General features: G+C 40.9%; 1 protein-coding gene across 1 annotated transcript; it reads left to right on the top strand.

Moving 5' to 3' along the window:
• Positions 1-580: 580 nt before the first annotated feature.
• On the top strand, positions 581-22,602 carry LOC124259612 (uncharacterized protein TC_0741-like). The gene is made up of 12 exons (XM_046693781.1): positions 581-644; positions 1,302-1,349; positions 1,949-2,182; positions 2,686-2,805; positions 3,464-3,511; positions 4,113-4,346; positions 4,850-4,969; positions 5,626-5,673; positions 6,274-6,507; positions 7,012-7,131; positions 21,301-21,348; positions 21,944-22,602. Exons 1-12 carry the CDS (start codon positions 617-619, stop codon positions 22,075-22,077), a joined length of 1,416 nt encoding a protein of 471 aa, XP_046549737.1. The 5' UTR covers positions 581-616; the 3' UTR covers positions 22,078-22,602.
• The last annotated feature ends 173 nt before the right edge of the window (positions 22,603-22,775 follow it).

The following is a 22,775-nucleotide window of genomic DNA, read 5'->3' as shown; positions in this document are numbered from 1 at the left end:
GGTGTTCAAGAGGAAGCTGGTGAGTACACAGATGAGATGGTTCTTAATGTTGCAAAATCTATCGGTGTTGACCTGTCCCTGGAGACATCGATATCAGTCATTGAGTGCCAAGGTTGCCTCCATCAGTTTTGAACGATTTTACAGGAAGTCCTTGTCTTGTGGGCAAGTTAAGGTATACATTCAGAGGAGTCAAGTATCTGAGACAAAAACAAATCAAAACCACCTATCAAATTCTTGAGACAGCATGTTTTGTCGGACTAAAAAGGTTTACTTGAAACTCGCTATGCTATCGGTTCCACGTCAAGGTGGCATAGAATAATCATTGACAGAAACTTGGAAACTACGGAACTTTGCCCACCCACGGGAACTCTGTCCACCATAATCTTTACAGGGGAGGAAGGCAAAAAATTTACATTGTGGGCAAAGTTCCGTAAGTTCCTGAATTCCACCTAGTCTGACAACTCATCTATTTACTTGTTCGGCACAACAAAATAATTTCAATTTAGTGTTTATCTGTATTTCAGAAACAAGTGTTCCAGCGGACCTACACATGCAGTGTGGACAAACAGGTGGTGTTTCTGAACGTTCGAACGCCGCAGCAGACAACAGTGGAAATATGATTCACAATAACCAAACAGTAAACGGTATGCATTGCGTCACTAAATCATCAGGGCTTGGGATATATTGGAGATGAACATATACTAATACATGAAATTGTTCTTATAAGTTGGTGTAGTAGCCTGGGTACGACTGCACGCAATCAGCTTGTCACTGTGCCTTTCCACACTGTCCTTTTGGTGAAATGTTGCGACGGGTAAAGGATACTTCGCAGTAAATGTATCCCAGAATATATGTGAAGTCTGCTGTATGTAAACTTTGTTTTGTTTGTCATACTCAGCAATATTCCATCCATATGGTGGCGGTCTGAAACAATCGAGTCTGGACTAGACAATCCAGTGATCAACAGCATGAGCATCTTTCTACGCAGTTGGGATACAATGACATGTGTCAGCCAAGTCAGCGAGCCTGACCGCGCGATCCCATTAGTCGCCTCTTACGATAAGCACGGGTTACTGAAGACCAATTATAGCCTGACAACTTGAACCCGTTAGTTGCCACGTACGGCAAGCATGGGTTGCTGAAGATCAATTCTAACCCGGATCTTCACGGGTGCATGCATTGTGGAATCTAATATCGCTTCCCATCAGTAGCGGCAAACAAACTTGTGTATGTATGTATAGTGTGTGACATGACATATGTTTCATTTGTATGCCTCTAATGGATTATTTTATGCATTCCAGCTTTTAAAAAGTGTAACATCACTATCTATAACAAGGAGACAACATCAGGTATGTACACACGATGCCGCCATCTACCAAAGTGACACTGATTACCTTGCTAGAACATTCAGACTGAATGTACTTAGGAATATTCAACACGTTGTCTCAAATCGCATGGTAAATGTGATAGTTATACTCTAAATGATGAATGCCATAGTTCGTGTTTATAGTTACAACAGTGGTGAAATATGACATTTTCAATGACTAATGTCGTATCGCTACTATATATATTAAGAAAAATAGTTTTTGTGTGCAAATCAAAAGTTACAAAACAAGCGAGAATCTCATGAACATACGTATGTCTTAAATGACTCTATGGCGTTACTTAATATCGTTTAAAAGTCTGTTTTGCAAATCGAGGGTTCAGCATAGTAAATGAATGATAAAGGGTCTGGTGCATTGTGTGTGTATAATTATTTCTGACACAGTTTGATATGAAATTATAAGACCAAACACTCTCTCCAAAAGGTCTTGATTATTTTATGATCAACCGATTAGGTATCTGTTGGACATTTTATATATAGCTTTGGATTAGCATTGAGTGTGTAGATAACTTTAATCTGATTTCTGTCATATTTCTGAACGTCAACCCTTATTTATCTTGACAGTTGTCAGAAGAGAGCAAGACATACCAGTTGCTGACAGATGTCCTGGTCCAAACCAAACGTCAAGTGGGGCTGTGGCAACGCCTCGGGATTCAGAAATGCAGGTTGCAGACTTTAAAGTCAAAGTAGATGACATACGTGACCATGTAGAAACTTCAAATGACAAAGTTAACAGGATGGAACAACAACATTCACTGCGCAATAACGTCAGAAGTACTGGTGTTCAAGAGGAAGCTGGTGAGTACACAGATGAGATGGTTCTTAATGTTGCAAAATCTATCGGTGTTGACCTGTCCCTGGAGACATCGATATCAGTCATTGAGTGCCAAGGTTGCCTCCATCAGTTTTGAACGATTTTACAGGAAGTCCTTGTCTTGTGGGCAAGTTAAGGTATACATTCAGAGGAGTCAAGTATCTGAGACAAAAACAAATCAAAACCACCTATCAAATTCTTGAGACAGCATGTTTTGTCGGACTAAAAGGTTTACTTGAAACTCGCTATGCTATCGGTTCCACGTCAAGGTGGCATAGAATAATCATTGACGGAAACTTGGAAACTACGGAACTTTGCCCACCCACAGGAACTCTGTCCACCATAATCTTTACAGGGGAGGAAGGCAAAAATTTACATTGTGGGCAAAGTTCCGTAAGTTCCTGAATTCCACCTAGTCTGACAACTCATCTATTTACTTGTTCGGCACAACAAAATAATTTCAATTTAGTGTTTATCTGTATTTCAGAAACAAGTGTTCCAGCGGACCTACACATGCAGTGTGGACAAACAGGTGGAGTTTCTGAACGTTCGAACGCCGCAGCAGACAACAGTGGAAATATGATTCACAATAACCAAACAGTAAACGGTATGCATTGCGTCACTAAATCATCAGGGCTTGGGATATATTGGAGATGAACATATACTAATACATGAAATTGTTCTTATAAGTTGGTGTAGTAGCCTGGGTACGACTGCACGCAATCAGCTTGTCACTGTGCCTTTCCACACTGTCCTTTTGGTGAAATGTTGCGACGGGTAAAGGATACTTCGCAGTAAATGTATCCCAGAATATATGTGAAGTCTGCTGTATGTAAACTTTGTTTGTTTGTCATACTCAGCAATATTCCATCCATATGGTGGCGGTCTGGAAACAATCGAGTCTGGACTAGACAATCCAGTGATCAACAGCATGAGCATCTTTCTACGCAGTTGGGATACAATGACATGTGTCAGCCAAGTCAGCGAGCCTGACCGCGCGATCCCATTAGTCGCCTCTTACGATAAGCACGGGTTACTGAAGACCAATTATAGCCTGACAACTTGAACCCGTTAGTTGCCACGTACGGCAAGCATGGGTTGCTGAAGATCAATTCTAACCCGGATCTTCACGGGGTGCATGCATTGTGGAATCTAATATCGCTTCCCATCAGTAGCGGCAAACAAACTTGTGTATGTATGTATAGTGTGTGACATGACATATGTTTCATTTGTATGCCTCTAATGGATTATTTTATGCATTCCAGCTTTTAAAAAGTGTAACATCACTATCTATAACAAGGAGACAACATCAGGTATGTACACACGATGCCGCCATCTACCAAAGTGACACTGATTACCTTGCTAGAACATTCAGACTGAATGTACTTAGGAATATTCAACACGTTGTCTCAAATCGCATGGTAAATGTGATAGTTATACTCTAAATGATGAATGCCATAGTTCGTGTTTATAGTTACAACAGTGGTGAAATATGACATTTTTCAATGACTAATGTCGTATCGCTACTATATATATTAAGAAAAATAGTTTTTGTGTGCAAATCAAAAGTTACAAAACAAGCGAGAATCTCATGAACATACGTATGTCTTAAATGACTCTATGGCGTTACTTAATATCGTTTAAAAGTCTGTTTTGCAAATCGAGGGTTCAGCATAGTAAATGAATGATAAAGGGTCTGGTGCATTGTGTGTGTATAATTATTTCTGACACAGTTTGATATGAAATTATAAGACCAAACACTCTCTCCAAAAAGGTCTTGATTATTTTATGATCAACCGATTAGGTATCTGTTGGACATTTTATATATAGCTTTGGATTAGCATTGAGTGTGTAGATAACTTTAATCTGATTTCTGTCATATTTCTGAACGTCAACCCTTATTTATCTTGACAGTTGTCAGAAGAGAGCAAGACATACCAGTTGCTGACAGATGTCCTGGTCCAAACCAAACGTCAAGTGGGGCTGTGGCAACGCCTCGGGATTCAGAAATGCAGGTTGCAGACTTTAAAGTCAAAGTAGATGACATACGTGACCATGTAGAAACTTCAAATGACAAAGTTAACAGGATGGAACAACAACATTCACTGCGCAATAACGTCAGAAGTACTGGTGTTCAAGAGGAAGCTGGTGAGTACACAGATGAGATGGTTCTTAATGTTGCAAAATCTATCGGTGTTGACCTGTCCCTGGAGACATCGATATCAGTCATTGAGTGCCAAGGTTGCCTCCATCAGTTTTGAACGATTTTACAGGAAGTCCTTTGTCTTGTGGGCAAGTTAAGGTATACATTCAGAGGAGTCAAGTATCTGAGACAAAACAAATCAAAACCACCTATCAAATTCTTGAGACAGCATGTTTTGTCGGACTAAAAGGTTTACTTGAAACTCGCTATGCTATCGGTTCCACGTCAAGGTGGCATAGAATAATCATTGACGGAAACTTGGAAACTACGGAACTTTGCCCACCCACAGGAACTCTGTCCACCATAATCTTTACAGGGGAGGAAGGCAAAAATTTACATTGTGGGCAAAGTTCCGTAAGTTCCTGAATTCCACCTAGTCTGACAACTCATCTATTTACTTGTTCGGCACAACAAAATAATTTCAATTTAGTGTTTATCTGTATTTCAGAAACAAGTGTTCCAGCGGACCTACACATGCAGTGTGGACAAACAGGTGGAGTTTCTGAACGTTCGAACGCCGCAGCAGACAACAGTGGAAATATGATTCACAATAACCAAACAGTAAACGGTATGCATTGCGTCACTAAATCATCAGGGCTTGGGATATATTGGAGATGAACATATACTAATACATGAAATTGTTCTTATAAGTTGGTGTAGTAGCCTGGGTACGACTGCACGCAATCAGCTTGTCACTGTGCCTTTCCACACTGTCCTTTTGGTGAAATGTTGCGACGGGTAAAGGATACTTCGCAGTAAATGTATCCCAGAATATATGTGAAGTCTGCTGTATGTAAACTTTGTTTGTTTGTCATACTCAGCAATATTCCATCCATATGGTGGCGGTCTGGAAACAATCGAGTCTGGACTAGACAATCCAGTGATCAACAGCATGAGCATCTTTCTACGCAGTTGGGATACAATGACATGTGTCAGCCAAGTCAGCGAGCCTGACCGCGCGATCCCATTAGTCGCCTCTTACGATAAGCACGGGTTACTGAAGACCAATTATAGCCTGACAACTTGAACCCGTTAGTTGCCACGTACGGCAAGCATGGGTTGCTGAAGATCAATTCTAACCCGGATCTTCACGGGGTGCATGCATTGTGGAATCTAATATCGCTTCCCATCAGTAGCGGCAAACAAACTTGTGTATGTATGTATAGTGTGACATGACATATGTTTCATTTGTATGCCTCTAATGGATTATTTTATGCATTCCAGCTTTTAAAAAGTGTAACATCACTATCTATAACAAGGAGACAACATCAGGTATGTACACACGATGCCGCCATCTACCAAAGTGACACTGATTACCTTGCTAGAACATTCAGACTGAATGTACTTAGGAATATTCAACACGTTGTCTCAAATCGCATGGTAAATGTGATAGTTATACTCTAAATGATGAATGCCATAGTTCGTGTTTATAGTTACAACAGTGGTGAAATATGACATTTTTCAATGACTAATGTCGTATCGCTACTATATATATTAAGAAAAATAGTTTTTGTGTGCAAATCAAAAGTTACAAAACAAGCGAGAATCTCATGAACATACGTATGTCTTAAATGACTCTATGGCGTTACTTAATATCGTTTAAAAGTCTGTTTTGCAAATCGAGGGTTCAGCATAGTAAATGAATGATAAAGGGTCTGGTGCATTGTGTGTGTATAATTATTTCTGACACAGTTTGATATGAAATTATAAGACCAAACACTCTCTCCAAAAGGTCTTGATTATTTTATGATCAACCGATTAGGTATCTGTTGGACATTTTATATATAGCTTTGGATTAGCATTGAGTGTGTAGATAACTTTAATCTGATTTCTGTCATATTTCTGAACGTCAACCCTTATTTATCTTGACAGTTGTCAGAAGAGAGCAAGACATACCAGTTGCTGACAGATGTCCTGGTCCAAACCAAACGTCAAGTGGGGCTGTGGCAACGCCTCGGGATTCAGAAATGCAGGTTGCAGACTTTAAAGTCAAAGTAGATGACATACGTGACCATGTAGAAACTTCAAATGACAAAGTTAACAGGATGGAACAACAACATTCACTGCGCAATAACGTCAGAAGTACTGGTGTTCAAGAGGAAGCTGGTGAGTACACAGATGAGATGGTTCTTAATGTTGCAAAATCTATCGGTGTTGACCTGTCCCTGGAGACATCGATATCAGTCATTGAGTGCCAAGGTTGCCTCCATCAGTTTTGAACGATTTTACAGGAAGTCCTTGTCTTGTGGGCAAGTTAAGGTATACATTCAGAGGAGTCAAGTATCTGAGACAAAAACAAATCAAAACCACCTATCAAATTCTTGAGACAGCATGTTTTGTCGGACTAAAAGGTTTACTTGAAACTCGCTATGCTATCGGTTCCACGTCAAGGTGGCATAGAATAATCATTGACGGAAACTTGGAAACTACGGAACTTTGCCCACCCACAGGAACTCTGTCCACCATAATCTTTACAGGGGGAGGAAGGCAAAAATTTACATTGTGGGCAAAGTTCCGTAAGTTCCTGAATTCCACCTAGTCTGACAACTCATCTATTTACTTGTTCGGCACAACAAAATAATTTCAATTTAGTGTTTATCTGTATTTCAGAAACAAGTGTTCCAGCGGACCTACACATGCAGTGTGGACAAACAGGTGGAGTTTCTGAACGTTCGAACGCCGCAGCAGACAACAGTGGAAATATGATTCACAATAACCAAACAGTAAACGGTATGCATTGCGTCACTAAATCATCAGGGCTTGGGATATATTGGAGATGAACATATACTAATACATGAAATTGTTCTTATAAGTTGGTGTAGTAGCCTGGGTACGACTGCACGCAATCAGCTTGTCACTGTGCCTTTCCACACTGTCCTTTTGGTGAAATGTTGCGACGGGTAAAGGATACTTCGCAGTAAATGTATCCCAGAATATATGTGAAGTCTGCTGTATGTAAACTTTGTTTGTTTGTCATACTCAGCAATATTCCATCCATATGGTGGCGGTCTGGAAACAATCGAGTCTGGACTAGACAATCCAGTGATCAACAGCATGAGCATCTTTCTACGCAGTTGGGATACAATGACATGTGTCAGCCAAGTCAGCGAGCCTGACCGCGCGATCCCATTAGTCGCCTCTTACGATAAGCACGGGTTACTGAAGACCAATTATAGCCTGACAACTTGAACCCGTTAGTTGCCACGTACGGCAAGCATGGGTTGCTGAAGATCAATTCTAACCCGGATCTTCACGGGGTGCATGCATTGTGGAATCTAATATCGCTTCCCATCAGTAGCGGCAAACAAACTTGTGTATGTATGTATAGTGTGTGACATGACATATGTTTCATTTGTATGCCTCTAATGGATTATTTTATGCATTCCAGCTTTTAAAAGTGTAACATCACTATCTATAACAAGGAGACAACATCAGGTATGTACACACGATGCCGCCATCTACCAAAGTGACACTGATTACCTTGCTAGAACATTCAGACTGAATGTACTTAGGAATATTCAACACGTTGTCTCAAATCGCATGGTAAATGTGATAGTTATACTCTAAATGATGAATGCCATAGTTCGTGTTTATAGTTACAACAGTGGTGAAATATGACATTTTTCAATGACTAATGTCGTATCGCTACTATATATATTAAGAAAAATAGTTTTTTGTGTGTGCAAATCAAAAGTTACAAAACAAGCGAGAATCTCATGAACATACGTATGTCTTAAATGACTCTATGGCGTTACTTAATATCGTTTAAAAGTCTGTTTTGCAAATCGAGGGTTCAGCATAGTAAATGAATGATAAAGGGTCTGGTGCATTGTGTGTGTATAATTATTTCTGACACAGTTTGATATGAAATTATAAGACCAAACACTCTCTCCAAAAAGGTCTTGATTATTTTATGATCAACCGATTAGGTATCTGTTGGACATTTTATATATAGCTTTGGATTAGCATTGAGTGTGTAGATAACTTTAATCTGATTTCTGTCATATTTCTGAACGTCAACCCTTATTTATCTTGACAGTTGTCAGAAGAGAGCAAGACATACCAGTTGCTGACAGATGTCCTGGTCCAAACCAAACGTCAAGTGGGGCTGTGGCAACGCCTCGGGATTCAGAAATGCAGGTTGCAAACTTTAAAGTCAAAGTAGATGACATACGTGACCATGTAGAAACTTTAAATGACAACAAAGTTAACAGGATGGAACAACAACATTCACGGCGCAATAACGTCAGAAGTACTGGTGTTCAAGAGGAAGCTGGTGAGTACACAGATGAGATGGTTCTTAATGTCGCAAAATCTATCGGTGTTGACCTGTCCCTGGAGACATCGATATCAGTCATTGAGTGCCAAGGTTGCCTCCATCAGTTTTGAACGATTTTACAGGAAGTCCTTGTCTTGTGGGCAAGCTAAGGTATACATTCAGAGGAGTCAAGTATCTGAGACAAAAACAAATCAAAACCACCTATCAAATTCTTGAGACAGCATGTTTTGTCGGACTAAAAGGTTTACTTGAAACTCGATATTGTAATAGAATCTAAATTGATATAGTATAAGTATTAAAAACATCATGTAAACTTTGTCAATCACAAGTGTCACCTATTTTTGTTATATCACGGTCTATCTGCAAATGTCCATCCATATTTTTAACATTAAAGTAAATAATAACCTAACAACATCATAGACAGTTACCTGGTTCTGAAGTTCACAGATCTGAGGCATCTTTAAGGGGCATATTCACTGTTGATAGTTGTTTTATCAAGCACTGAACGTTCGCGGTAGCAGCACTTGTCAGACATGACCTAATTACCACTGTGTGTCACTACGCTATTTACATCCATGAAGGATTCTACTACTGATGTCATTGTGTACTATTATTGTACAGACTTATGTATTCCATGTCTCCAAATGATATATTTATTCACTGTCTTGAATCATTGTGTATTTTGAGTGTTAACACCGATGTTTGTCAGGGACTATTTCTTGTGTACACTCCTGCTTCGTGGCTATTTATAGAAAGTAAGTGTGACTTTTGACCCAGATAAACAATGACTTATTACACTTGTTAATGACGATTTTCTGATAACTTTCTTGCTCAGAAGTGTTTTAAAGTGTATTCCATGATGGATACTAATGAAAATTACACTTGATCGAACTGAATAACGAATTTGATCTGTTTGACATTTCTCGGGTTACGGTGACCTGTCAACAACATTTACGTTAGGCTGAGTGACTAATTATAAATTGGATGTCCGTTTTTATATCAAAGCCACATATTCATTATCTGGTATTTTTCTGCATTCTTTGGTAGAAATGCCTTGCTTTACGATATAGAGGACAATGTATAACCACCTGTATTTCCTACATTTGTACCTGCAATATGACAGTCGTTTCGTGTTTTGACATTTGTTGCCGACAATCATTCTAGGCACTAATTGACAGTCTGCTGTCCGTTTTCTCTGTTTGCATTTACCAAATATTTTAGCAAACTTGTTCGTGTCCGAATTGTTAAAGGACACATGGGACAACATCAATTCCTGGATACAGGGCATATTGATGCTACACTGGGCCAAAGTTGTCAATGGTCTTAGTATACATTTGACGTCTGTCAAAATGTCGTCCCGCCACTTGGCCTGAATATAATCGTTGTCCTTATTCTTGTTATATCACATGTTTACACAAATCTCACTTGTCCATCATGGTTGATCTTTTCGGACACTTTATTTAACATAAGGACAATACCATATGATAAAGGAAACTGATGCTTTTGTAAATTTCACTTGTCATAGAGCCGACCACAAACCAAGATGGCGGCCACTGACGCTACGTTGACGGAAAGATATTGTCCGTTTTATTATAACAAATTGTCTCGATGTCCTGATTATTTCTACTGTGTCCTAATTGTATTCGGACAAGAAGGACAACATAAGGACAATTAGTAGTCACTTACTTGTGTTAGAAATGAAACTGCCTATGCAGCGTTTCTTGTATGCAAGCCATCAAACCTGTGTTCTGATTGGTTGAGAAAGGTCACATGACCTCCTGATGATGCCTATAAATACGATCACTGGTCAAGGCCTGACACTCGATTCGGATTCGCATTCGGATTCGATTCACTCGGGTCACTCGATTTAGATACAATAAGACTTTCGGTCTGATTAAAGGCTCCTGCTCTAGTTTTTACCTGGCACCTCTACTGACTTAGATTTATCATCATAACTGCTTCTAGGTATATATTTTAAGACAAATTACAATCAATTTAATAACTATATTACATACTCAGTAACATTTCTGCAAGATATTTGAGTTGAAATAACAAAATAACTATTTCCTTGGAGACTGAGCCTTGTCATTAGATATATATATATATATAGGCCGAGTAGTGTGTGATATTTATTGGCATCATTTATTTTATTGCATTGCTAACAAAATCCCATCTACATTCTTGCCATTGAAACAAAATTAAAACAAAGTTTGCATATATCACGGCAAACTTTGCTCTCTACTTCATCATCTCCTTGTGTTATTTGTTTTCTCACGTGCACCCCAAGGGTGTTGCAATTTTGGTGTCAGAAATGGGATACTGATTTTCATAATTAGTATCCAGTGGTCCGAATCCATTAGGGTTGGTAGATTCTGGAGACGATGGCAGAGTCACCAGACCCAGATGTCTTATTCAAAACTATTGATGTTGCAAGGAATTCTCCTGATGATGAACCAGATGATGATCAGATGTCTCAAATCTCCAGGGTCAGTTGTGGCTCAAGTATTAGATCTGTTTCTGATGATAGGCTACCAATGAGGCCGGGAACTCCACATCCATTGGTACAACATAGTCGCTCTGAGGGTGATGTACTTCATGGGTGTCCCAATTCTTCTCCAAGGAGAGGTCCTAGGAATAATTGTACAATAGCTGATGGTGCTACCTATGTTCACAGCCATGGGCGAATGTTTGTTCCTCCAGTAGAGGGACTCATGCCAGGCTCATCTGAGTTACCCCATGCTGAGGGTACTGATGATTACTTACCCTTCCCGAGACCCAACCAAACACGGCTAAGGCCTATTACTAAGGCAAACACACATTTTAAACCCAAGGCTGGTCTTAATTTCCATCCTGACTCATATGATGGTCATGGTGATTGGGAAGAGTACCTGTGTCACTTTGAGGCATGTGCTGAGCTTGGCAGATGGGATGACCAGGACAAGGTTTTGGCCCTTGCAGCTAGTTTAAGAGGTTCAGCACGTACCTTCTATATAGGTCTGTCTCCAGATGAGAGGCGTAACTACACTTACCTTGTCAGGAAAATTGGTGATAGATTTGGCAGTTCACATCAACAAAGTCGTTGGCTCTCACAGTTAGAGATGAGGCAAAGACGACCCAATGAAACAATTGCCACTTTAGGTGATGATCTGAGGCAGATGGCACAGCGAGCCTATTCTAACCTTGATGCTAGAGCTCAGGAAGCCCTAGCCCTAAACCAGCTGTATAAAGCAATACCTCTAGAAATGAAATGTAGATGCATGGATCGTGACTGTCGCTCTGTCTCTGAAGCTGTTGATGTTATTGAACGCTATGAGGCAATAATGGATGATTCTAAGGACAGAAAGAAGCCATCTGTACGTTATGTTGGTCCACCATCTGCTGAATTACCAGATGATAAAGGTCTTGAGAAGTACCTCAAGGACATTGCCTCAAGCATATCTAGGCTTGAAAACAAAGGGTATGAGTCCAATAGAGAACGGCGCACTGTGCCTACACCTGAGGGTAGAAATTACACTGCTCAGCCTCAGAGGCCTTCACGACGTTGCCTTGTCTGCAACGAAAATGGGCATCTCCTCAGGAACTGTCCCATCTATAATCAGATGTGCCAGAGCTTCAAGCAATCTCAGCTAACGTATGCCCAAATGCCGAGGATGCAAATGATGCCTCAGGTGCCCCCCAAACTCTAATTGTGGGACTCAGATGCCACAACAGAGTCACAGGCAGGGAAACTCTAAGGGACAGGGAAACTTCAATCTGTCAAGGTAGAGGGCCGAATCTTGACAGAGGAACAAAGGCTCAGTAACAGAGACATTCCTAGAATAGGACAGGTTGGCGAATCTATCCACAAATGTGACAATGGTTTCTATGTCACTGGAATAGTAGACACCATGGAGGTGAGATTTCTGGTTGATTCTGGTTCCACAGTGACTCTTCTGTCTAAAGGAAAGTATGATACCCTTACATGTAAGCCAGAACTTGTACCATGGACATCAGATATCCAAGGTGTCAATGGCTCTACACTGAATGTTTCTGGGACAGCCCTTGTTCCTCTTGACTTCGGGGATGTTACCTATCTTCATGAGGTTGTGGTGTGTGACATAACTCCCGAAGGGCTCATAGGTCAAGATTTTCTTACCAAATACATTAGTAGCATTGACTACAAAAACATGATGCTTAAGACAAACCAAGGTTCACTATTGGTCTGTAGTTCTGGAGGGGAGGCTATACTGTCTTGTAGAGTACAAGTTAAAGAGGCAGTCACGCTTCCACCTCACTCCGGGTCATTGGTTCCTGTTGTTCTTCCTCATGGTCTTGGCATGGCTAAAAATGGTATCATCGAAGCCTCTGATGACCTATATGAAAAACAAAGGGATATGTTTAACCAGAGGTATTATTGATACAAAGGCTTCCACTATTGCTGTTAATGTAGTTAACATGGGGAGAAGGAGGTCATCTTACACCCTAAAATGAACTTAGGAATATGTGAAGCTGTGCTGCCTGAGACAAGGGAATCTAGCTTAGATAATTCTGTTACCCCATCTGTTGATGAAATTCAACAACAGCATTCACCTACCCTTCCTGAGCACTTAAAGGAATTGTGGGAAAGAAGTACTATACACCTATCCCCCAATGAATCAGATGCCTTATCAGGGTTACTTACCAAGTACCAAGATGTCTTTTCAAAGTCACCTGAGGACCTGGGACGGACCAATCTAGTTGAACACCATATTGACACAGGCAATGCAAGGCCAATCAAACAGCCTCCGAGGCGTCTGCCATTTGGCAAACGGGAAGCTGAAAAAGTTGAAATCTACAAGATGTTGGAACGTGGAGTCATCGAATCTTCAAACAGTCCTTGGGCAAGCCCTATAGTCTTAGTGAAGAAGTCTGACGATAGCTGGAGATTTTGCATTGACTACAGGCGTTTGAATGAAGTCACGTTGAAGGATGCATATCCTTTACCGAGGATAGATGAATGTCTTGATGCTCTCGCTGGCTCATCATGGTTCAATTGCATGGATCTTAACTCTGGCTTCTGGCAGCTGGGTGTTGAGGAAAGTGACAAACACAAAACTGCATTTGCCACCAGCATTGGTCTGTACCAGTTTACAGTTATGCCTTTTGGTCTCGTAAATGCTCCATCAACATTTCAAAGATTGATGGAAAATGTCTTTGTTGGCATGCAGTGGGTTGAATGCTTAATTTACATGGATCATGTAATTGTTCCTGGAAATGGTGTACTCCAGTGCCTTCAGAAGTTAGAACATGTATTCCAGAGGCTGTTACAAGTAGGGTTGAAACTAAAACCCTCTAAGTGTTCTTTCTTCCAGAAAGAATAAAGTTTCTGGGCCATATTGTGTCTGCTCAGGGGTGGAAACTGATCCAAAAACTGAAGCAGTAAAAGACTGGCCTGCACCAACTCGTGTCAAAGAGGTGAGGAGCTTCCTGGGACTGTGTTCCTATTATCGGAGGTTTTGTCAAAGGATTTGCTGACATTGCGAGACCACTTCACAGGTTGACTGACAAGAAAGCACAGTTCAAGTGGACTGATGAGTGTCAAAGAGCTTTTGAAACCCTGAAGCATGCTTTGATTTCATCTCCCATACTGTCATATCCCATTCTAGGCAAGAAGTTCATACTGGACACAGATGCCAGTGACAGTGCAATGGGGGCAGTACTATCTCAGGAACAAGATGGGTCAGAAAAAGTGATTGCCTATATGAGCAAAGCAATGAACAGCCATGAGAGGTCTTACTGCATCACGCGGAAAGAACTTCTTGCAGTTGTTACAGCACTGAAACACTTTCACACTTACCTGTATGGACAAGAAGTGTTGCTGAGGACTGACAATGCTGCAGTTTCATGGATGAAGAACCTCAAGAATCCAACTGGACAGGTAGCAAGATGGCTTCAAGAGCTGGGGAATTATAACCTGTTGGTCACTCATCGCCCAGGCAGACAACATGGGAATGCTGATGCCCTCTCGAGATCTCCATGTGCCACATGTGTAAGGCAGAGTTCTAATCCGAGTCTCAGTGATGATGAAGCAGAGTCTGCACAAGGTAGCATCAAATTTGTTGATGAAAATGGTTCTCCAGAATTAAGCAGTAATGTCTTAGCTTCGTGAGCAATCACAAGACAAAAATCTTCTGAGAATGGTTGCCTCACCAAATCTGGACTTCGTCTGCTGGATGGATGGGAAATAGCACAACTAAGACAAGAGCAGCTAGAGGACAAAAGCATTGGCATTCTTCTTACCGCTAAAGAAGACGGCTTGTCAAGACCCAAGTGGGATACCATTTCCCATCTTACCTCTTCCCTGAAAACTCTGTGGAGACAGTGGGAAAGACTTGAGGTTCACATGGGGCTACTGTATCGTAGATGGATAAGTGAAGACGAGGACCAGGAAGTTCTGCAGCTCATAGTACCTGAGTTAAAGAAGGATGACGTCTTGAGATACTGTCATGATGTTCCTTCCTCTGGTCACTTGGGTTCTGAAAGACTTTGGGCAAAGTCAGACAATCTTTTACTGGCCAGCCATGAAAGATGACATATCGACATACTGTTCTCTGTGTGATCGATGCTCTGCTAGAAAGTCTCCTACCCTCAGAGGTCTCCACTGGGGATCCTATCAGGTTGGTGAACCAATGGAACGGGGTAGCTATTGACATTGTTGGGCCCCTCCCAAGTCTAAGAATGGTAACAGATACATTCTGGTGATGGTAGACCAGTTTACAGAAGTGGGTAGAAGCTGTTGCATTACCTGATCAGGAGGCAAAGACAGTTGCTAAGGCCTTCATTGACACCTATATTTGTCGTTTTGGTGTACCACTGCAGCTTCACTCTGATCAAGGCTCAAACTTCGAGTCTGCTGTATTCAAGGAAATGTGTGACCTGTTCCACATTGATAAAACAAGGACAACAAGTCTGCATCCACAGTCTAATGGTTGTGTTGAGCAGTTTAACCGCACCTTAAAACAGATGCTGACCATGTATGCAGAATCAGACCAACGGTCTTGGGATGAATTCCTACCTCAGATCCTGATGGCATATCGAGCTTCAGAGCATGCAACCACAGGGAAAACACCAAACATGATGGTCCTAGGCAGAGAGATTACCCTCCCAGTGCAAGCTCTGATAATACGTCCTAAAGATAAGGACCAGGAAAATAAAACTCCTGACACGTACATCAGTCATCTGAAGGAAAAGCTGGTCAACATCCACAACATAAGCAGACAATGTCTGAAGAAGAGAACAACTTACCAGAAGCGTCACTATGACCTTAGAGCAAAGAAGCGTGTTCTCACCACCGGGCAACCTGTTTGGCTTCTAAATCCAGTCAGGAAGGTTGGCGTCTGCAGCAAACTTACCTCGCCCTGGAAAGGTCCATATGTCATACTGAGAAAATTAGATGATCTCACTTACTTGGTGAAGAAGTCGCAACATCAGATGGCTAAGGCAATCCACATTGACAGACTACTTCCATACTTGGGACGGAATGTGCCCAGATGGATCAGCAGATGCAAAACAAGAGACTAGGCCCATGATTTCCATGATTTTCTGATGACTGTTCGCTGTAAATATTTGTTCAACAATAAACATATTAACACTAAACATTACTTCCGCCTGTTGAAATTCTCAAGTCCCCTTACCCGATGCTCCCTGGATGATCTGGTTGTTAACATATCTGGAAGATGTTTGTCAGCCCTATGATGTGCTGAATATCTAATGTTCACATGTTCCTGTCCGAGATGATGATGTTATCCTTGACTGAATTGGAGTAGCAACTTTTCTGTTGTCTAACTTTTGGACATTATGGCAAAATGGCGAGTGCAACTCACTGGGACACATATACACTTGTACTTTTATACCCAAATATGTGAGAGGGCACCTACCAGGGTTATACTTATCTGGAAATAAGAATGGATACCGGTTTTATATCTTGGAGCTTCTGCATGGTACATCCATTTTTTTGTTGTCAGGGATAGCATTAGGAACTAATGAGTGAAGGGAAAAACTGAACATACTTGACAGGGCTCTCGTCTCCATTAATACTATATATGATGGTCGTATCAGCCATGGTAAAGTGCTAATATTTAATATATTATTTCAGCAATGGGGAAATTCACCTGCTGGATGTGTCCTGCTGTCTGTGCCTCCAAGAGGGAGTTGAAGAACCATGTAGCACGTGATGATCATGGCGCGCTACGGGTCCTCTGTGTGTGGTGCGATGAAGGGCGAACATTTCGTCGAGCTTGCGACTTAAAGATGCACGTACAAGTTGAGCACCAGGATGAGGCTATTGATGGGTCTTTGCTAACTGAAGCAAACGGTTTCTGGTTTTCGCTACGCCCTAAGGACTATGCTCGTGCCCTTGACTATACACCGGCATCAAATGAACCAGCTATCAGAGCGAGGGAGCTTGTGCTCCAGTGGTTGGAAGACGGCAATACCGACTCACTCATGCACCGAACCAGGAAGGAATGGGAGGCTGGGTGGAGCTTGACTTCTCCTGAAGAGGTACTATCGCTGGACATACCAGCAGCAGAACAAACTCTTGATGACGACCTCACCAGCTCCAATCCATTAGAGGCATATGATCCGGAAGCACCAAGGATTCAAGGCCCACATTATCATCTGAATGCTGTCAAGGTTGGAAAAGAGGACATTACTCTCGATTTCAAGATTACAGGTGGTCTTTTCAGCTGGGTCCAACTCGATCTATCTCCCAACATCTTAAAAAACACAATCATTGGAGAAGTCCTTGCAAGAAACCTATTCCAATTAGTAGGAAGAGAAACTCCTGAGCGGCCATCAAACTCGTCAACACCAGTGGATCTTGCCCACCTGCCTAGGATTCTCGAAGGCTGTAACGGACAACTAGGCTTTGAAGTTCCAATGTCCGAGGTGAAACGCGCATTCTCTTGGCCATCGACCATTCATCCTCCAAAGCGTAGCTCACAAGGAGAGAAGCCTGCTACAAGCTCCAAGAAACAGTGCCTTACAGATCTGACCTCAGCACATCGAAGTACCATGAAGCAAGCACACAACCTTTTGAAAACAGGTGCAATGCCCCAGTTTCCCCCAGCCCGGAGGGAATGGACCAGGCAGGGAAGTCCTCTTCGCCTTGGTGGGACCTCCATCCTCTGGCCACCCAAAGGCCATGACAGCAGACAAGAAGCTGCTGAGCTGGGAGTTCGCAGCTATGAAGTTTGAGGAAGAGCTCAGAGGTTGCATGCCGACATCCAGTAGACAGGACCTTCTTGACAAGTATAACTTCCTAGGACTTCCTGGCACTGGAGACGCCAAAGTCGAGTTGAGCAAACTGCACAAGATGAGACTGTACCAGTATAAGTTCCTGGTGATGGTGGCCTGAGCAGAAAAAAGAGAGCGACCTGCCCCCAACTGCTGCCAGACAAGTGCAGATGATGGCAAGTCTTGCCACCATGAGAGACCACGACCTGGATCCTGTTCTCAAACAACTAGACGATGTGCCGCTGCGCCTCGAAGCATAGACAGCCATTATAAATACAGGAGTATTTCGGATTTTAGTGGGAAGGGGGAAGTGTAATAGAATCTAAATTGATATAGTATAAGTATTAAAAACATCATGTAAACTTTGTCAATCACAAGTGTCACCTATTTTCGTTATATCACGATCTATCTGCAAATGTCCATCCATATTTTTAACATTAAAGTAAATAATAACCTAACAACATCATAGACAGTTACCTGGTTCTGAAGTTCACAGATCTGAGGCATCTTTAAGGGGGCATATTCACTGTTGATAGTTGTTTTATCAAGCACTGAACGTTCGCGGTAGCAGCACTTGTCAGACATGACCTAATTACCACTGTGTGTCACTACGCTATTTACATCCATGAAGGATTCTACTACTGATGTCATTGTGTACTATTATTGTACAGACTTATGTATTCCATGTCTCCAAATGATATATTTATTCACTGTCTTGAATCATTGTGTATTTTGAGTGTTAACACCGATGTTTGTCAGGGACTATTTCTTGTGTACACTCCTGCTTCGTGGCTATTTATAGAAAGTAAGTGTGACTTTTGACCCAGATAAACAATGACTTATTACACTTGTTAATGACGATTTTCTGATAACTTTCTTGCTCAGAAGTGTTTTAAAGTGTATTCCATGATGGATACTAATGAAAATTACACTTGATCGAACTGAATAACGAATTTGATCTGTTTGACATTTCTCGGTTTACGGTGACCTGTCAACAACATTTACGTTAGGCTGAGTGACTAATTATAAATTGGATGTCCGTTTTTATATCAAAGCCACATATTCATTATCTGGTATTTTTCTGCATTCTTTGGTAGAAATGCCTTGCTTTACGATATAGAGGACAATGTATAACCACCTGTATTTCCTACATTTGTACCTGCAATATGACAGTCGTTTCGTGTTTTGACATTTGTTGCCGACAATCATTCTAGGCACTAATTGACAGTCTGCTGTCCGTTTTCTCTGTTTGCATTTACCAAATATTTTAGCAAACTTGTTCGTGTCCGAATTGTTAAAGGACACATAGGACAACATCAATTCCTGGATACAGGGCATATTGATGCTACACTGGGCCAAAGTTGTCAATGGTCTTAGTATACATTTGACGTCTGTCAAAATGTCGTCCCGCCACTTGGCCTGAATATAATCGTTGTCCTTATTCTTGTTATATCACATGTTTACACAAATCTCACTTGTCCATCATGGTTGATCTTTTCGGACACTTTATTTAACATAAGGACAATACCATATGATAAAGGAAACTGATGCTCTTGTAAATTTCACTTGTCATAGAGCCGACCACAAACCAAGATGGCGGCCACTGACGCTACGTTGACGGAAAGATATTGTCCGTTTTATTATAACAAATTGATTATTTCTACTGTGTCCTAATTGTATTCGGACAAGAAGGACAACATAAGGACAATTAGTAGTCACTTACTTGTGTTAGAAATGAAACTGCCTATGCAGCGTTTCTTGTATGCAAGCCATCAAACCTGTGTTCTGATTGGTTGAGAAAGGTCACATGACCTCCTGATGATGCCTATAAATACGATCACTGGTCAAGGCCTGACACTCGATTCGGATTCACATTCGGATTCGATTCACTCGGGTCACTCGATTTAGATACAATAAGACTTTCGGTCTGATTAAAGGCTCCTGCTCTAGTTTTTACCTGGCACCTCTACTGACTTAGATTTATCATCATAACTGCTTCTAGGTATATATTTTAAGACAAATTACAATCAATTTAATAACTATATTACATACTCAGTAACATTTCTGCAAGATATTTGAGTTGAAATAACAAAATAACTATTTCCTTGGAGACTGAGCCTTGTCATTAGATATAGATATATATATAGGCCGAGTAGTGTGTGATATTTATTGGCATCATTTATTTTATTGCATTGCTAAGAAAATCCCATCTACATTCTTGCCATTGAAACAAAATTAAAACAAAGTTTGCATATATCACGGCAAACTTTGCTCTCTACTTCATCGTCTCCTTGTGTTATTTGTTTTCTCACGTGCACCCAAAGGGTGTTACAATATGCTATCGGTTCCACGTCAAGGTGGCATAGAATAATCATTGACGGAAACTTGGAAACTACGGAACTTTGCCCACCCACAGGAACTCTGTCCACCACAATCTTTACAGGGGAGGAAGGCAAAAATTTATATTGTGGGCAAAAGTACTCTCTCTCTCTCTCTCTCTCTCTCTCTCTCTCTCTCTCTCTCTCTCTCTCTCTCTCTCTCTCTCTCTCTCTCTCTCTCTCTCTCTCTCTCTCTCTCTCTCTCTCTCTCTCGCTCTCACACACACACACACACATGCAGTGTGGACAAACAGGTGGAGTTTCTGAACGTTCGAACGCCGCAGCAGACAACAGTGGAAATATGATTCACAATACCCAAACAGTAAACGGTATGCATTGCGTCACTAAATCATCAGGGCTTGGGATATATTGGAGATGAACATATACAAATACATGAAATTGTTCTTATAAGTTGGTGTAGTAGCCTGGGTACGACTGCACGCAATCAGCTTGTCACTGTGCCTTTCCACACTGTCCTTTTGGTGAAATGTTGCGACGGGTAAAGGATACTGCGCAGTAAATGTATCCCAGAATATATATGAAGTCTGCTGTATGTAAACTTTGTTTGTTTGTCATACTCAGCAATATTCCATCCATATGGTGGCGGTCTGGAAACAATCGAGTCTGGACTAGACAATCCAGTGATCTACAGCATGAGCATCTTTCTACGCAGTTGGGATACAATGACATGTGTCAGCCAAGTCAGCGAGCCTGACCGCGCGATCCCATTAGTCGCCTCTTACGATAAGCACGGGTTACTGAAGACCAATTATAGCCTGACAACTTGAACCCGTTAGTTGCCACGTACGGTAAGCGTGGGTTGCTGAAGATCAATTCTAACCCGGATCTTCACGGGGCGCATGCATTGTGGAATCTAATATCGCTTCCCATCAGTAGCGGCAAACAAACTTGTGTATGTATGTAAAGTGTGTGACATGACATATGTTTCATTTGTATGCCTCTAATGGATTATTTTATGCATTCCAGCTTTTAAAAAGTGTAACATCACTATCTATAGCAAGGAGACAACATCAGGTATGTACACACGATGCCACCATCTACCAAAGTGACACTGATTACCTTGATAGAACATTCAGACTGAATGTACTTAGGAATATTCAACACGTTGTCTCAAATCGCATGGTCAATGTGATAGTTATACTCTAAATGATGAATGCCATAGTTCGTGTTTATAGATACAACAGTGGTGAAATATGACATTTTTCAATGACTAATGTCGTATCGTTACTATATATATTAAGAAAAATAGTTTTTGTGTGCAAATCAAAAGTTACAAAACAAGCGAGAATCTCATGAACATACGTATGTCTTAAATGACTCTATGGCGTTACTTAATATCGTTTAAAAGTCTGTTTTGCAAATCGAGGGTTCAGCATAGTAAATGAATGATAAAGGGTCTGGTGCATTGTGTGTGTATAATTATTTTTGACACAGTTTGATATGAAATTATAAGACCAAACACTCTCTCCAAAAAGGTCTTGATTATTTTATGATCAACCGATTATGTTGGACATATTATATATAGCTTTGGATTAGCATTGAGTGTGTAGATAACTTTAATCTGATTTCTGTCATATTTCTGAACGTCAACCCATATTTATCTTGACAGTTAACAGAAGGGAGCAAGACATACCAGCTGCTGAGAGATGTCCTGGTCCAAACCAAACGTCCAGTGGGGCTGTGGCAACGCCTCGGGATTCAGATAGCTTTCCAAGTACTGGAACACTTGAACCCACGGTTTAGGAAGTTACTGAAAAGATCGATCGCATGTCATGTGGAGATATAAACCTAAAGGAAAACAATCGCCTCAAAATACAATTGATCGACATCGGAATGCCTTACCGAATGAAAGCTAAACAAAATATTGAAATAATTGTGTCATTTGCTGAAAACAATCCATCGAAACTTCGTAAAATACATTCCTTTCTGCACATGAAACATGTCAACATTACAAATTCTGTCGCTCCTTGTGCTAAACCAGTAAAAGACGTCATTTCCCATGCTGCAAACCCACTTTCTGTTGACGTTGATCTGTCAAAATTAGACAACTTGAATGCATCACTTCCGTTATTAACAAAGCAGAGCGTGGACAATATTGTATACATAGCCATATTTCAACCAGAAACAGTGATGGACATATCCAAATTTCTGTTAGGTTACTTTTGAAGTTTACAGACAGATTACTGTTACTTAGAAACTAAAGTTTAGGATGATTCAACTGTATTCATAATGGTAATCTGTAATAAATTATTTGAAATAAAGTTGGTATAAATAGCATGTGCTTTTACGTTATTGATAGTATCATCAGCGAGCTATAAAGGTTAATTTCATCTGAGAGCATTAAATAGTGTACATTTATTGTTCTCCTAATCGAAAGCTGTTACTTTGCTTTGTGGCAGTGCACATTGTAACTCTATGTATGACGAATAGTACAATTCAGT

This window comes from Haliotis rubra, unplaced genomic scaffold (genome assembly GCF_003918875.1).
Source record: "Haliotis rubra isolate DU_JTF1 unplaced genomic scaffold, ASM391887v1 Scf73, whole genome shotgun sequence".
Lineage (NCBI taxonomy): Eukaryota > Metazoa > Mollusca > Gastropoda > Lepetellida > Haliotidae > Haliotis > Haliotis rubra.
This window is presented reverse-complemented; position numbering and strand designations above follow the sequence as displayed.